The 17,955-nt window shown below is 39.1% G+C and overlaps 2 protein-coding genes across 4 annotated transcripts; one reads left to right on the top strand and one right to left on the bottom strand.

Moving 5' to 3' along the window:
• The first annotated feature begins 910 nt into the window (after nt 1–910).
• LOC113111628 (monocarboxylate transporter 4-like) lies at nt 911–7,375 on the top strand. 3 transcript variants are annotated; one of them, XM_026276569.1, is made up of 5 exons: nt 911–1,070; nt 4,178–4,426; nt 4,602–4,745; nt 4,828–5,598; nt 6,006–6,379. In XM_026276569.1, exons 2-5 carry the CDS (start codon nt 4,204–4,206, stop codon nt 6,377–6,379), a joined length of 1,512 nt encoding a protein of 503 aa, XP_026132354.1. In that variant the 5' UTR covers nt 911–1,070; nt 4,178–4,203. The 3 variants fall into 3 exon arrangements, with proteins under 3 accessions (XP_026132354.1, XP_026132355.1, XP_026132356.1); XM_026276570.1 differs by lacking the exon at nt 911–1,070 and adding an exon at nt 2,785–2,944; XM_026276571.1 differs by lacking the exon at nt 911–1,070 and having other exon boundaries at nt 4,204–4,426; nt 6,006–7,375.
• An 840-nt stretch (nt 7,376–8,215) lies between these two features.
• On the bottom strand, nt 8,216–17,674 carry LOC113111630 (casein kinase I). Its single transcript, XM_026276572.1, has 10 exons — nt 17,441–17,674; nt 14,440–14,550; nt 14,143–14,291; nt 13,819–14,047; nt 12,495–12,665; nt 12,228–12,376; nt 11,811–11,979; nt 11,592–11,734; nt 11,020–11,078; nt 8,216–9,615 (listed from the first exon to the last, which is right to left on the bottom strand). Exons 1-9 carry the CDS (start codon nt 17,514–17,516, stop codon nt 11,046–11,048), a joined length of 1,230 nt encoding a protein of 409 aa, XP_026132357.1. The 5' UTR covers nt 17,517–17,674; the 3' UTR covers nt 8,216–9,615; nt 11,020–11,045.
• Nucleotides 17,675–17,955: the final 281 nt, after the last annotated feature.

The following is a 17,955-nucleotide window of genomic DNA, read 5'->3' as shown; positions in this document are numbered from 1 at the left end:
CTTACTTTGAAAGCAGGAAATTATGCGTTCATTTTCTGACGAAGCTCTATTTCTGGCAGGACTATAATTTCCCGCTATAAAAGCATCACGCTTAGCGTAAAGTTATAAAACGTTTCCGAGACTTTTGTTTGAAAAGAAAATAAGGAGTCATAAATAAGTAATGGAAACGTATTTGCTATTTTGTATTTTATTTCATTTTTGGTTAAGTTACCTATACTAAAATATACATTTCTCACAGAGTACGTTTTTTTGTATGTCATGTACATTGTGTACCTCCCTCCCAAAAGACAAGTTCAGACAGTTAGTATTTTTCCAAACCTGTGACACAACTTCTCCTGCGGCACACAAAACTAAAGTGACGTGAAGGGAAAGAAGACACCTGATTCACGTGGTTTCTACCTGCCTGCTGTCACGTTCTCAATTGTATCTGTAGCCTACTTAGTGTATAAATTATACATGTCTTATTGAGATGGATTCGGCAACTTCCCGAGGAAACAAAATGTTCTTCTTTTCAATTTGTGTAATATCTACCGGTATGTTTTACACTCATTCACTACTCAGAACTCTCTACAAAACCAACAGCTGTCTATACATAATATAACAACAAACACTATATCTAAAGAAACGTTCCGAGTTGTTGACCAATTAGCCGAGGAAGTGGCATCCGCCTGTTTTGCAACTCTACAATTTAACCTGTTGTGTGCCACAACATGTGGGGGGAAATGCGAAATAATATTTCTGTTCAGCACCTAATGAGAAACAAGCTGATGCTTCATATATGGATTGAAGGTCCGTAAATCCCCTTTAAATCCCATGAGCACATAGATTGAATAGGGATGAGAGAGAGAGGGACAGAGTGGTGGGGAAGCGCACGTAACGTTAGTGCCCTCGCTCGCGCTCATTGGCTGCACGTCAGTATGACTCGAGTGATTCACTGGTGGCAGAACACAGTCAGAGAGAAGCGGATCCCACTCAAAGCCTCTTCAAAGATGAGTGCCGTGCGAACGTGATGGTCCTGGTCCCAGGAGGGCATCATCAGTGAAATACCTTAATCGAAGAGCATCGTTAAGGTATGTATATGAGGATTGATTCCTTTAAATATGTCAACATGTGTTCAGAGAAGATGATTGGGTGACTGGATGCGGGATGCTGATGCCGATGGGCTGCTATGGAGACTGACTTATGAAAAGTAGCTAACAGGTCTCGGTTCAGGAACAGAAATACTATTATTTTGTCTATTTAAAAAATATAAACCGTGTTATAAAGACAAATATTTTTGATAACTGTATATCGTGAATTATCCACACACCGATACAATTATATATTAGTCTGATATTTTCACAGCATGTAATATAATTGTTGAGTAGCTGTTGGTACAATAATGCTACAATTGTATAAGTGAGAAAAATTGATACTTGAGGATGGTAGATATGTGGATTTATACTCATGTAGTGCAGCGCTTATAGGTGGAGGAGAGAGAGTATAAATGTCACGTTTAGCACGTAGACCAGAGAGCATCGTTGCATCAGATGCCCTTCGTGCAAATATTTAAAGACAGAATGACATATACATTCATGTAATTATGACGTTTAGAAATTTTAAATTGGTTTACAGATGAGTTACTGGGGACTTACAGGTACATTCCTGTAGCTACTTTTGTTCCTGCAGCTACTTTTGTTCCTGTAGCTAATTTGACATAATCATAATGATTACAAAATTTGTGTTACTTTTAAAAAAGGTTTTTATTTCATACCATCCCCCCTAAATTTGAGCCATATAGCATAGGGTCGGGTGATTTTGGTGAATGTGATATCACCAAGTACAACATGTTCCTGGATCAACATCCTTGTTCCAATCAACCAATCAGAATCAAGGTATAAGTTTTCAAGGTTGGATGCTTCTACACCTTTGTTATTCACTTATCATTTCCCACTGACTTTAGGAATAAATTATGGGTAGGGTTTAAGGGTAGGGACTGGGTTAGGTCTATATTTTTGGACAGTCATGTCGATCCAGGATCAACAAAAGATGTTGATCCAGGACCATGTCTTACTTGCCAAAATCACAGTGACCCATGGTTTTGCAAAGTAAGACATGGTTCATGGATAAAAATTATTGTCCAAAAATATAGATAGGCCCCTACCCATAAATTAACCCTAAAATCAGAGGGAAATTAAAAACAAGGGTGTAGAAGCATCAACTGTGGTTGTAAGGCTGTAAACTTATCCCTCAAATCTGATTGGTTGATTGGAATGTTGTTCCTGGAACATGTTGCACTTGGTGAAATCACGTTCAGCATGGAGTATTGTAGGAGGAGGAAGGCCAGTGAAGGCTGTAATGTATAATGTTAATTGGCCTTAATTCCCTTTTCAGACTTATCCTTATCACTACATCTAATACCTTTATCAACTATTATCATAAAAAATACAATAAAATTAGGACTGGTGTCACACACAGACCTATATAAAGGATTGATTAGATATTTGAAAATCACTGAAAAGAATACAATCATTAATCTTGTCGCTGCATTGCAACTGACAGATTAGAATCAGCCATTTTGCTAATTAGTATGGACTTGACAAGAAGCATCCATAATTAACAAAGAGTCAGTGCCAGCTGTGACCAGTTTCTGAGAAACAATTCAATGGCCTTTCTAAAATAAATTCTAACCCTACATAATTCCTCCTTAAGCAAACATAAATTAAATCCCAACCAAATTTGTTTAAATAAAAATCTACATAAGATGAGGGTACACACAAGACAAGCTACTCTTAACCTCATGGGAGGTGATTCTGGTTGTTGCAATCAGTACCACATGGGGAATTGTCAGAGTCTTAATTTAGGTTTGTAGTGTACAGAGGCGTGCCCCACAGCCCCCATCCCCCTCTTGCCCCTAAATGATGTAGATACGAGGGAGGTTCAGTTTTCAGGGACCTTTAGTAAGGTAGGTCATACATACATTGGTTGCATGCTAACCTAGTGCAGCTCTTCTACATCATAGTTCTTGATCTACTAATTTCCACATATATGTAAAAAAAAAATAGAGCAAACTATTTTTTGTTTGCATGCATGTCTCCATTAGTAAGTTAAGTAACAGTGATACTTAAGTGTAACTTATTTTATTTATTGTACATGTATAGTACAACATACCACAGCTGGTATCCGTCTTGGTATCCAGATAAATAATTTCAGAGTTCACATTGATTTACAAAGGACCAGGTGTCTATTAGCTTTTTGTTTTAAAAGAGTATGTATGAGTATTCATTAATCAGTTTCTTTAGTTTAATGAGTCATGGTAGTCTCTCTAGTTTAATGAGTCATGGTAGTCATGCCCTTTTACAAGGTCAGTATAAGAAGGCTGGCCATTTTGTAATAGTTTGTATAGCAGAATGTGAAGATAATGTGGCACATAATGTTAAGGTCATGTTGTGGTGTGTGTGTGGTATTTATTTATTTTTGGTTAGAAATGATGCAAAAGATATCACAAGTAAGATGATCAATGTTTTCAGGAAGTTGGTTGCCATCAACAGCTGTCTGACAGCTCCTCCTGTTGAGAGACCTTTGAAAGGGCACAGCAGTTCAAGCATTGCATAGTAGGTTACAGAAGTGTTTGCTAATCCTGGTCCTGGAGCACCTCCCACATGACATGTTTCAGATTCCTTCAGCATTTAACACCCATGATTCTCATCAGGTCATTAGTTGAATGCTCATGAACTGAATGCGGTGCGTCAGTAAGGGACTCAAAAAAAGTACAGTGCTGGCAGAGTTGCAGGATCAGGAATGGGAAACTCTGGGTTAGAAGCCACCTAATTAACTCTGTGATCTAAAAAAAAAAACGCTTGTGATGCTGGGTTTTTTAAAAGTTGTAATTTGTTTTGATACTCTGTAGGGAGTATTACATTTAACATGTTGTACCTAGAATTACGAGAACAGCTTTTGGCAGGAACCTGAATGAGGAAGGGTGTGAATCAAGCGTGCCTGGCAAACCTTACAGATTTTGCTGTAGAGGGATATTCAGTAAACAAGCATGAATTTGGCTGTTCAGCATTATTTATCCATAAGCTTTTGTCAATTAATATATTTAAAGTCATGTTGACGAATCAGGTCAAGTACACTAACTTTCCTGTTGAATTAAGCACCATCAGTGACACTGGTTTTGTGATGCTGTTTGTTGCAGTTGAGACCTGACCAGTACAAAGCATCATGGGTGGAGCGGTTGTAGACACTGGTAACAGTGGGGTCAAGGCACCTGATGGAGGATGGGGTTGGGCTGTCCTCTTCGGCTGCTTCGTCATTACAGGTTTCTCCTACGCCTTTCCCAAAGCAGTCAGCGTCTTCTTCAAAGAGCTTATCCGGGAGTTTGGAGTGGGCTACAGTGACACGGCTTGGATCTCCTCTATACTTCTTGCGATGCTTTATGGCTCAGGTACAGATGTCCACTGACAGCAGGGAGACATGAAAATATTGTGTGGCTAAGTGGGTTTTCAAATTACAGGTCCACATGAAGGATCTATTTTGAAAGGACCGTATTATCATGCAATTCTTTTTTTTTTTAATGGAAATCATGATTCTGCATGGTAACAGTAGTTTGCCTGTTGCAGGCCCTATATGCAGCATCTTAGTGAACCGTTTCGGGTGTCGCCCTGTGATGATGGTCGGGGGCCTTTTTGCCTCACTTGGTATGATTATGGCATCCTTTTCAACCAGTATCATCCACATCTATCTCAGCACAGGAGTCATAACCGGTGAGTACTGTTTTGTGTATACGTATGAAATTCTGGTGTACTTCTTTTCAATGCATTAACACCCTCAAACTATGTTCTCCAGGTTTGGGTCTTGCTTTGAACTTTCAGCCATCCCTCATCATGCTGAACAGATATTTCAGTGAGAAAAGGCCCTTGGCCAATGGGTTGGCTGCAGCTGGAAGTCCCGTGGCTCTGTGCTGTTTGTCTCCTCTTGGTCAGGTCCTTCAATATAACTATGGTTGGCGTGGAGGTTTCCTAATCCTTGGAGGGATTCTACTGAATTGCTGTGCATGTGGAGCCCTCATGAGGCCCTTGAAAGCACCCCAAAAAACAAGTGAGGTGGACGAAAAAGAGAAGGAATCCAAACCAAAGCCCAAACTTCTTGACTTCACTGTCTTTAAAGATCGTGGCTTTTTGATTTACACGGTGGCTGCAGCCATTATGGTGTTGGGTCTTTTTGTGCCTCCTGTGTTTGTGGTAAGCTATGCCAAGGAACTGGGCAATGAGGACACCAAATCTGCTTTGCTGCTCACCATACTAGGGTTTATCGACATCTTCGCTAGGCCAACATGTGGTATCATTGCTGGGCTCAAGTGGGTTCGACCACGATGCGTTTACCTCTTCAGTTTCGCTATGCTCTTCAATGGCACCACTGATCTCCTCGGCTCCATGGCCAAAGACTATCCATCTCTCGTGGTGTTCTGCATCTTCTTCGGTATCTCCTATGGCATGGTTGGAGCCTTGCAGTTTGAAGTGTTGATGGCCATTGTGGGGACTGAGAAGTTCTCCAGTGCCATTGGCTTGGTGCTATTGGTTGAAGCCGTTGCTGTGTTGGTGGGACCACCTGGAGCAGGTCAGAGTCATTTATGTTCTGTAGTGTCTGTGCTATTAAAGAAAAGTCATAAGATAAGCAACGAATCAACTGAAACATACATTTACATGACCAAAGTATCTCCTCTAGTCTTTTAGATTACCTACCAATGAAAACCACATTCTCTTTGCAAATGGTCAAAAATGCAGGTGGCCCTTTATGTACCTTACAAGAACCCTTTGTTTAGTGTTGGAAGGGCCTAATATTTGTACAATACCATATGTTTTGGATTGTTTAGACCTCCAAACACAACAAATGGATGTTATAGTTGTACCAACAATGACAGCTTCCGCTCATGGGTCATTGACGTGTGACCAGTCAGGGTTGCCGCCACAATTGGCCAATCCACGTGGGTAGGTTTATCATGCTTCTCTTGTTTCATTTCACAGGTCGTCTTCTGGATGCCACAAAGAATTACATGTTCGTCTTTCTGCTGGCTGGGTGTGAGGTGATCCTCTCGGCTCTTGTGCTCGCCATTTGTAACATGCTCTTCATCAAAAGGAAGCCCCAACAGCCTGACCCTCCAGCAAAGATGGAGATGGCCATTAACGAGACCGAGATGGAGGAGCTCAACAAAGCACCAAAGGACAACCAAGGCAACGGAGAGGGTGACAATGGAAAGAAGCAAGCCATCGAACATGAAGCAATGGCAAAATCTGATGATAGAAAGGTTGAAGAGCCTGAAAGCATAGAGGTGGAGAACGCTTCCAAAAAGGTGACTGAACCAAATGGTGTGGTTGTAGAACCTGAATCCTCTCTGTGAAGATACTAGAACAATAGGTATGACAAAGCTTCCCTTGTAGGAATCATGGATGTGTGTTTGTTGTAGTGTATGCTTTTTGTATCATGCTTCAAGTGTGGTTGCGGAGGACCGCTTTTTGACCTGCTCTGCAGTTCCGATTCAGCCATTTTTAGGCCAACCACTGCCTTCTATGTTAGCAGATGTCAGGTTTGTTCTCAAAAGGTTCTTGTTACAAAAATAGAATCAATTTATACTGTGGCACCATATTTTTGGCCAGTAAGCACTCCACATCACTGAGCAGGTCACCAGGATTATACTGAATATTACCAGCTTGCTGCTTTGGCATTCTGTGTTTGCTAATGTGGATTGTTAGTATCTATATACATCTACTGTAACATTTTAAAATGGTCCTGAGAGAGCACAGGATTGTATTTAAAGTCAGAAATGTATGACATGCAAATGAGGATCCTAGTTAGTCTTTTTAAATTAGAGGAATGTACAGAGTTCAGACATGCTTTTATTTTTGTGAAATGTTTCAAAGTACATATTTTTGGAGGACAGAGCTCTGTTACATGTTTTTTTTTTTTTATAGTGTGTTTGGGTTTTTGCTATTTTGTTAATTTTAACTTTCTTTTATTGATTCAGTATTTATATTAAAGTGTTGATGTCAGTTGGCAGCTCCACTTTATATTTATTTGTAATTTATTCACCTAAATGTCAGTATTTCCAGATCAACTGCATCAATCAGGAGAGGACCACAGCTGTTACCTGCAATATGTTGCCTATGTAACATTTATTTTCACTTCACTTAAGACTCAAATGTCTTCTTTTTTTTTTTTTAAATGGTATGGGTAAAACCCTTCTAAACTTTGTGTTTTTCACCAGCACTGTGTGAGTAGGAACCCTCTTTTACTACGTTCTAAAGACACAAGCTGTTTTTGGTTGTGCCTTAAGTCTTGTAGCCGTAAAGAATCTGTAAATTGTTTTAGAAATAAATATCCTTCCCGCTCCACTGTACCTTGACTCATGTTGTTTTTTTTGTTAACTTGCTGACATGATTAAATATGCCACTTTATTGATCTTCAATTAAAATTGCATCAAATTAGTGAACTGATTTGCCCTGAAGTGATAGTTGTCAGTAAAAGGTTAGTGAAAACTGTAATTGACCACATTGTTTACTCCCTACTCCTACAATAAGACACAGTCCAGATCCTATTAGCACCGGATTTGTGCAGTATTTTCAGTTCAGTCCAGCTGGTGTCCTTCTGTAAATGCACCTTAAGCAGTGGCTCATCTGAAACCGTGAGGTTAACTAGCAAGGTAATAAATCCTGCTTATAAACAGTTAACGTAGAGTTTCTTAAGTACTTGATTTTTTTCAAACTTAAGCAGAGCAACGAGGCATAGTCTAACACATAGTATTATGGTGACACTTAAAGCGATTTTGGATGTTTCAGTTCAACTATGGTTTTAGATGCATAGAAGAGATTGCAAAAATAGATTACAGATGCATGTGAAGAGAAGAGCATGAAAAAAATAAATTGTAGCTAGAAAGAAAAAATGGCAGTAGGATCATGGATTTAGTTTAGAGGAAAGAAAGATGAAGCGCCAAGCCTACTGGAGAACGCCATCATGAGAAATTCACAGTGACACATGAATAGTGGGTTATTATACTGCCTGAGGTGTCAATGGCAGTAACTGGGATACTGGAATGAACTACATGACCCAGTTATTTCTAGAAAATAGGACATGTTTTCAAAAGTAATAAAACCTTAATGATGGATAAGCAAAACCAACTGTTTAATTGCCTATATCCTATGCACAGAATTAAAAATAAATAAATAAATGCAACCCCAAGTACAAGTAATTCATTTATTTACATGGTTTAAAATACACAAATACGGTGGTAATACAAATTCTTACAGGACTGACCAATTGGCATGACTTCCACAAAAGTACGTGGAGCTCAAAGCAGCCATGGGCTTCAAAATGGGGGAGAATCAGATGAAAAATATTATCCAGGAAGTTAACAGGTGAAAAAGATGACCAGACCAGCTTTCAATGTGCATTAGAAAAGCCACATCAGTGCTGGAATATTTTGTAAAGAAAGAAAAAAAAAAAAGAGATCACTAAACATCAGAGCAAGACTTTGATTTGTTTTCATTCTTTCAACCTTTGCAAAGACATTCGATATCTCCAATGATTTTTCACTTCCAAAACACCATCTGAACCATCAGAACACAAACTTGCAGCAAAACATAACCAACCTTTTTAGAAGATCTCCATGATTCAAAACATCACCCTCAAGAGTCAAAGATCAAGTTCAGAATGCAGAAAACCCCCAAAGTCTGGCACTTCATTGTTGTGGCTTTGTGAAAACGTGGGTAAATGTCGATAACTTTCAGACTCAAACCATCTGCGGTCATTTCATAGTCTTTCTAAAGAGTTGCATGGAAACATTTACATGATTATTTTACAGTTATATCACAGCTTAGAAACAGAAGACACAATAACGGGGGAGGCAGTTTTGTACAGTTAAAGATCAATATAGCAGACAAACAGTTGAGGTTCACAGGGTCTCTCTGGGAGGACGTTCACGAGTGAAAACCAGGCTGTGGAGTCCGTTTGCTATCAGCCATGTATGCTGAGATTTTGGAGCCTTTGTGGGCAGTCCACTCTATACCACCAGCTTCACCGTGGGAAAGGAACCTCACCAGATACACAGGGTTATTAAAATGTATATTAAAAAATAAATAGAGTAAAAAAAAAAAACATTTAAAAGTGAACCCGGACTCGTCTGTTTAACCAAGGTTAAAAAACGAAAGCAAATTCAGAATACAAAGAAACATTTAAACCACACAGACGATACATTAGCCTCAATCGCGAGGAGCCTGAACCAGAGAAAGTTATGCAGCACTGAATGTGTAAGAGAGGAACTGTGAAGGAAGGAAGCAGGAGATGACAATGGTGTGGCTGGCTGATCCAGTCTCTGATTGGTCAACCCAAAAGGCTGTAGCTCTCATTTCCATGAAAACATTTTAAAAAAATCTGAGAAAATGAGATAAGAAGAAGAGGAGAGAGAGCCCGAAGCAAAGAGGTCAGGTTGGTTCTACACCATTTTGGTTTGGTCAATAGAAGAAAGAGACTGACGCCCTATCTATTAGCTGATGGTGGAGAGCTGTCAATCAGCCTTGTGTAGTTAGGTTGCCCATCGTGCTCCATATTGCAAAGTGGAGGCTTCTGGGACATGGAAACAATCTGTAAACAGCAACAAGAGAAAGAGATGCCCAATAAATGACAACTGCCACTGAACAAAATGGTCTTTCAAAAAAGACTAAGAATGATTAAGAATCTCACAAAACGGTCTGGGTCTTGTTCTAAGCCAAAATTAAGATATAAATAAGCCAATATTAGTTGTAATATTAGTAATCAAATGTGTGTGAAAAAACAGTTTCCACAGATTTAACATTTAGCCATCAAAAATTGTATACACAATATATGGCTATTAAAAATGTTGTATTTCACAATATAAAATGTATTTCTGATCAAATAAACAGTCTTGCTATACACACACACACACTAAGGCAAGTTTGAGATCAGAACAAATATTTTTTTTTTTTAAGTTTTTTTAAAAGGAGTTAGCTATGCTCATCAAGGCTAAATTTATTTGATAAAAAAACAGGAAAAAAATACTTTAATATTGTGAAACAGCAGGAAGACGTAAAAAAAAAAATTTTTTTTAATATACATTAAAATCACGTTTATTCCTGTGATCAAAACTGAATTTTCAACATCCTTACACCAGTCTTAAGTGTCACATGATCCTTCAAAAATCATTCTAATACGCTGATTTATTATCAGTGGTAAAAACGGTTTAAAATTAAAACTTTAATTCAAGGATGTGTTAAATTACTAAGATTTATATTGTTCAAAAAGATTCATTTTGAATAAATGCTTTTCGTTTTAACTTTTTATTTAAAGAATCCTGAAATAAGTATTGCGGTTTCCAAAAAAATATTTGGCAGCACAACTGTTGCCAGCATTGATAATTCTAATAATTAAATCAGCATATTAGAATGATTTCTTAAGGATCATGTGACACTTTATACCGGAGTAGTGGCCGATGGTAGCTTTGAATCACAGAAATAAATGACATTTTAAAGGATATTAAAATAGAAACCATTATTTTCTAATGTTACAACATTTTTTTCTGTATTTTTTTAGATCAATAAATGCAGCCATATATATATATATATATATATATGTGTGTGTGTGTGTGTGTGTGTGTGTGTGTATTATGAAAATGGTAAAGCAGAAAATGCACAATGAAAATTATTAGTATTAATATCTTAAAGACTGAAACTTGTTTTTATTTTGAAATACACTAAAAATATAATTCCATAATCTATAATTCCAAGAAGAACCATTAATATCCATGGAACATTTCCTCTGCATTTTTTTTGTAGTAAAAGTCCCTCCAGATTATTGAAATGTTCATCACACTAAGATTTTTTTTTTTAAGAACTATTCAGAGATGCAAAAACACCATTTAGATCCTTTATTATTATTATTATTTTTTTTAAATATGACAGTTCAAATGATATTCACCCAGTTGGTAGAAATCAAGGCAATGTGCAGTCAACACAAGCTTATCAAACTGACCTGGTGCACAAGGATGTGATGATCAACTACTTGCCGTGGTGATCGAAGGGAATGCTATTCTGGGGTGAAGAGAGAGAACATTACAGCCTTCCACCCCCACAACACAATCACATGTACACTGACACACAGCTCACACCAACTCATAATCATGCAATGCCTACTGTCTATCATATTGGGAAAAAAAATGCTGCTGAAATGACTTTTCCCAGAAACACAAACGTTAGGTCAACAGGTTCCTAGAAAATCTAATAAACAGATAAAATTTTAAGTTAAATTTCACCAGTCAGAAACTCCAAAAGAGATCATGAGAATCAAAACTTCAATTACTGTAAGCAATAAAAGATGTACTAATATTTCATTAGGTATTTATTTGTGTGAAGTAGTAAGAATTCCTAGTGTAACCATTCAAAGCCTGAGGCACTAAACTATTTGTTCAGCCAGAGTAAAATCTCTTTTATCGGTAAGAGAATATTAAAACACCTCATTCAGATACTCATACTGACTGGCTACTTTTGTCATGCGCTTTATTATTGCTCTGCTTATTGATTGAATGAGCAGGGTCTGCAATATACCTGTGATGTGGACATGCGGGAGGTGTCTTGTCGCCCCGTCAGGTCTGAGGACGACACGTTCACTGGGGCGCCACGATGAAGCCGCATGCTGACCTTCCGTTCGCGCTCCATGCCAGTGACCGGTCTCGGTGAGGATGTGTTTGCTGTGAGATAGTGAGAATATGAGATACCTCCTTGTAGTCTTTCATGTACCTGAGAGGTAAGTGACAGACTGTTCACCTGTGTGAGAGGTGGGGGTGAGGGGTGTGGGCGGAGCTCCGTCCTGTGTGGGGCGGGGTCTGCCTGAAGCTGCTGGGATCCCTCGAGCTGCAGGATTCCTGCTGTGCCTCATCCGCTCGTCTCGCTCTCTCCTCTCACGTTCTGCCTCCTCTGCTGTACGGTTGGCGCCCTGAGAAAAGGGGAAACGCAACAATGTAGTGGATTTCTAAAAGTGGATTTATGTGGTGTAATATTTAAAAACTTAGACACGCAACCACCGTCTACACTCAAAATGTCGCACCTCTGCACAACACAACACCCATACCCAATCAATAACAGTTTAAGTCTCATATATCACTAATGAACAAACTACAACAAGCAACACAAGTTTCATTTATCACACTCTAAAGAACGAAGACCATCCAGACATGTACTTACAAATTTAAGCATGTTCCAGTCAAACACATAGTCATAGGAAAAGCCCTGTCTGTGGAACAGATTCCTGAAGAGTTGCCTCAAATACGAATAGTCTGGCTTGTCATCAAATCGCAGTGATCGGCAAAAGTTGAGGTACGTAGCAAATTCAGCTGTGGGACAGAAAACAAACAGGCATATTACAATACCGGATTATAAGCATCGTTTCAAAGACGAAGTCTGATTAACATTCACAAAATGTTCGAAATGACACAAGGGCTCTGAACATACATGGGTAGCCCTTGCAGAGAACTTCAATGGGGGTGGACATCTTCTTTTCACTGATACGCTCATACTTCTGTCTCTTGGTGGCGGCTTTCAGTCCCTGCCAAGGCAGCGAGCCCAAGTTGAAGTACATCAGCACGTAACCGAGAGACTCCAGGTCATCCCGCCGAGACTGCTCTGTAGAGACACGCGAATTGAATTATAGATGCTTGCATGGAGCATGAAAGGATGAATGCTACTGTATGATTCATGAATAAGAATTTATACTGCTGCAAACACACGTCCACAAACCAACCTCTTCTGGGAAACGCTAAAAATATACATGCATCCACTTGAGCAAGAGCACACACTGATGTCATACAGAACCAGTAGAGAAATGGGAAAGAAAAATAAAGCGAGAAAGCTTTTCAAAGGATCAGTAACTACAGCCGTCGCTAAGACTGGACGTTAAATTGAATTTTAATTGTGATTACTACTTCTCTTTATTAATCAAGCATACTGTTTTTTCCGGACTAGAAGTCGCACTTTCATTTACATTTATTCATTTAGCTGACGCTTTTATCAAAAGCGACTTACAATTGCTATATATGTCAGAGGTCGCACGCCTCTGGAGCAACTAGGAGTTAAGTGTCTTGTTCAGGGACACATTGGTGTCTCACAGTGGATTCGAACCTGGGTCTCTCACACCAAAGGAATGTATCTTATCCACTGTGCCAACACCACCCACTTTTCATAGTTTGGCTGGTAGTCTACACTGAGCAGAATAGAGCATCCTCTCGTGGCTGTAGACGGTATTGTTTTCTCTTGGTTCTAAATAATGCGACTTATAGTCCAGTGCGACTTATATACGTTTTTTTCCTCATCATGACATATTTTTGGACTGATGCGACTTATACTTAGGTGCGATTTATATACGGTAATCCACCTGTGATATTTGGCCACTTGTTATTTATCCTAAAAGTATTTTTTGTCACTAGGCATTTGCATTATCTTACATTTGTAACAAGCTTTCCACTTGCTTTCATACTTGGGGTTTCCAAATATCAAAGTTTTTGTTTAAATTAATACATTTTCTGTCCAGTGTAATACATGCATGAACTCTCTTTGAGGAACAAAAACACTGGCAATCTGAAAACACCAGTAAACATGTATGAGTTTAGAGATCTCCACTAAGATATTCTGCTCAGATGAAAGCGTAAAACAACAATTTGTTGTTCCTTCACATGGCCATTTATGCTATTTGCTATGCAGAGAAAGTTTGTTCATTTGGATCACACACACACACACACAGTCAAATCTACAAACTGACTGAAAAGAATGTGTTTTTTACCAATGCCAAGATGTGTGTTGATGGATGCGTAACGTGCAGTGCCCGTCAGGTTCTTGTTCTCTCGATAGGGAATGTGCTGGTGTGTTCGTGCGTCACGGTATTTCTTGGCCAGACCAAAGTCAATGATGTAGACCAGGTTTCCTTTCTTTCCCAAGCCCATCAGAAAGTTATCCGGCTTTACATCTCTGTGAATGAAGTTCTTGGAGTGGATGTACTCAATGCGGCTAATCTGAGGTATGCAAGGTTTACAAAAAACACATTAAAAAGAAGTTGTACTTCTGCAGCAAACTATTTTTTACTTGTCGACGTGACTTTGTATCATACCATCTGATCAGCCAACAGCAGGACAGTCTTCAGGCTGAACTTCCTGGAGCAGAAATTGAAGAGATCCTCCAGACTGGGGCCGAGCAACTCCATCACCATCACGTTATAATCTCCTTCTGCACCACACCACTTTATAGTAGGAATGCCAACTGCAAAGGGAGCACACAGAACACTTAAATACAGCCTGGAAACCCAACAGATGATAGTTGGCAAATATGAATCACTTCATTGATTACTTCATTGATTACATCGATCAAACCCTTATTTACGGATTAATCCAAACCCTTTTCTCATTACCTCCACCCTGCATCATCTTGTAAATCTTGCTCTCAATGTGGAGCTGTGGGTGCTTCGTCTTCACACATTCCAGTTTGATGGCCACTTCTTCTCCAACTGAAATGTCTGTGCCTAGAGCAGAGTGAGAAACAGAGCCATTAAAACAGTGAATGAGGTCAGAACACAGCCGGAATCTCCAACAAACTGACATGACTCTAGATCATAATTAATTGACCTGTATAATTAGTGATTGCACTACACAATTTCAATGAATAAAATCAAGAATAGGCCTGTACAATTAATTAAAATGCAATATCAAAATGTAAATATTAAACTGCAAGAATAATCCTATTAAAATATGAAGTATGCTTGTTCTCTGTATCTTTGTGTAAATGAGCGGTACAGTTTTGTTCACTACATACAATGGTGTTTTAGGTGTCTGTTGTTGCTTCCCCCCCCCCCCCCCCAAGCTTTATTTTATTCAGTAAACCTCTCGTGAAAAACTTTGTTTGCCATTTGATCACATTTTAAAGGTGAACAAGATTTGAGAAATGTAATGGAGATTCTAAGGTAATAATATATTGGGCACATAATTGTTTTAGATTTGTTAATATGATATGAATATGTACTCTTGGACATTCTGCAAAATCTTAATGTGTCCACTTAGCAAACCAAAATCAGTTTTGAAACTGAAACTGCTACCACTGTTGTCTGAACAGAAACTCAAGGACTTGTTTAGCTGGTTTCTGAGATATTTAAAAAACAAACAAGCATAGGATAATGCTCATCTCAGCTGATAGCAAAGAAACGCACGTCATGCAAGTCAGGTCTACGCAGAACTTTATCAGCAAATTAGACACATTTAGTCTAGGAACACAAACAGTCAGTACCCCATGACTACATTTAGATCAAACAAGAAAAACAGTCAAATGGGGAGCAGGTCCAAGCCTATATCTGCCATTTACAAAGTAAACAACAATGGTTCTGCATTGGTTACAGATCACCTCTACTGCAATGATAAAGAAAACCAATACTACTACGACAGCGTTATGCAAGAGCTCCCTCCGAAAAAAGAAAAACCAGTGCCCATCCAACAGCTGACTCTCAATGGGACAATATTGGGTATGGACATAAAACTCACATGTGCTCGAAACGCACACGAAAAATAGATATCAAACGTCTGATAATGTAGCTAAATGAGATCTCCATTTTTGGCGTCGAAAGATGAAGAGGAAGTTACAAAAGTGGCATCCTGTCCAAACCTACAAACATCACCACATAATTTATCCAGACCAAACCCTCTGAAGTTACATAAAAGCGGATGGAAAGGAAACCGGATTGTAGAGGAGTGGGACATTCCTGGGTGATTCACACACCTGAGGCCTGCCATGACGCAAATATAACGGAATCCTAAGAAAAGCGGAGAGGTGTTGCATTTACGCTGACTCTCTGATGATTTGTAAGGGCACTATGCGGTGTAACATGATGCAATGAGTCTAATCTGGTTGGGGTTGATCTTTTCAGCCTCTAATGCTAACGATAGATGATTTCAGTGTATTTCACACACAGTCATTTACTGAAGATCTTCCTATAGCACTCCCTCAGAATCACACCTGAGACACACTTTAGGCATTCAATTAAAAAAAAGCATTTAATTAAGTTAACGTACCAAAGAGGTGGGTGCAGTTATGAAACAACTGCGCAGATGGAGTTTACAATCTCACCACACCCACCAAGCCCTGTTCTCACACACAGACAGACTGAAACTATCCCATCTCAGCTAAAAGGCTTCGGGATAAAGGTCTCCCCACCACACTTCAACACTATGATGATCAAAGTCCCCTTGCCAACAGTGCTTCTCTGTCAAAATAAAAGGAAGCTGATTGCATTTGAACCTGATGTTTGGAGGAGCTTTGATTGGATTCAACATTCTGTCCACGGGTTTCAAACCACGTGAGAGAAACCATGTTAATGAGGAGACCACAGCTAGAAGAATTAAGGCCAACAGCTGCAAAACTTCCTTTAATGCCTTCTGAATAAAAGATGATCTTCACATCTTGCTCTACACAAGTACATTTAATCACAGTCTTGAGTCGAAAATGAAATGCTAAAGTGGTTTAGAGTACTACTAAAAGTTAAGTGTATCAACAAAAAAACAATGACCTACTTTGGTGCAATGTATTGCAATACAAAACAATGGCTCTCTCCAGCCATCAATACAATCTCTAAACGTCAACCATAGATATTCAAATGACCGACGACTTCCTGGTGTGATACTGATGGTATCAACCATGAAGGCCATTTAGTATATAAATAAAGAGTTCTTCTGGTTCCTCACTGTTGGTTCACAACAACTTGAATCAAAATTGTTTCCCCAAAAGGCACCATGATCTTGTGATCAGAAAAACGAGATCGCATGAATCATGAACCCTGAAAGTATGATCTGATTTTTAATAGACTGCAAAGCATCAGCCAGGTTTGGCTGAATGTCCATCATAGGGTGATTCAACATGTCAGGCTTGGCCTTTGGGTGGTTCACGCTTTCAGTGAAACCTGCATGGACAGGTAAGATTCATTCAGAGTTACACACAAGAGAGGACCTGTTTAGAAACTCCTATTGACAGGTTCAGGGAAATCACAAATCAGTTTAAATCAAGTGTTGTATTCCATCTTATACAACTGACATCTGAGTCTAATGTCAAAAGCACATATTTTATGGTCACGTATGATCTCCTGGAGTGTTGTTCCAAACGGGACGTAAAGTTTATATACTCTGGAAGTTCAACAAACCACTTGTGGTCTGAAATACGTTCTTGTCACGGTTAGAAAATACGTTTTTTCATATAAATGCCCGAAGAACTGAGAAACGGACCTCATAAAATACTATAACGAGTTAATCTTTGGAAAAACGCCATTGACAGTTACAGCTGACAGATATATGAAACAATAGAGCTTGTTAGCGTTTTATATTATTGACAGCTTTATAGCAAGAGTGTCTACGTGTGTTTCAGTTTATACTTACCCAGATAAATGTCTCCAAATGAGCCACTTCCAATTTTTCTACCAAGTCTGTATCTGTTTCCAACTCGTAGCTCCATCGCTGTGTATTGGTGTCTCTCGGACGAGTCCCTTGATTGTATTTCAGCTAATTTCTATAAAACCAGATACCGTTGGCCTTTAAATTCACGTTTACCCTTAATATTTTTACGCGTCGTTTAACTGTTGCGATCCTATTTATCTTTATGCGACCCCAACCCCCCGAGTCCCTGAAGAGAATTCGGATTCTTCCGACGGAGTTCACTTTTCACCATTCCTTTTCTAATATATTTAAATCCGAAATATCACAATATTGTGATCAGGAGAAAGCTTAGAGTGGTGTAGATTATGCTCTTGTCGGTTTGGTCATCGTTATCCCCAAGGATAAAGAAGATGGAGCTGGATTTTAACAGCGGACCCCCAGCGCAGAAGCTTGTCACAGGCCTCGTATCTCCTGTGGACATTGAGAACACGAACGTAGCGCCGTTACGTCACTTCCCC

The sequence above is a fragment of the Carassius auratus genome, chromosome 12, assembly GCF_003368295.1.
Source record: "Carassius auratus strain Wakin chromosome 12, ASM336829v1, whole genome shotgun sequence".
Lineage (NCBI taxonomy): Eukaryota > Metazoa > Chordata > Actinopteri > Cypriniformes > Cyprinidae > Carassius > Carassius auratus.
Note: the sequence above shows the minus strand (reverse complement) of the source record. Positions and strands in the feature narration are given on the sequence as shown.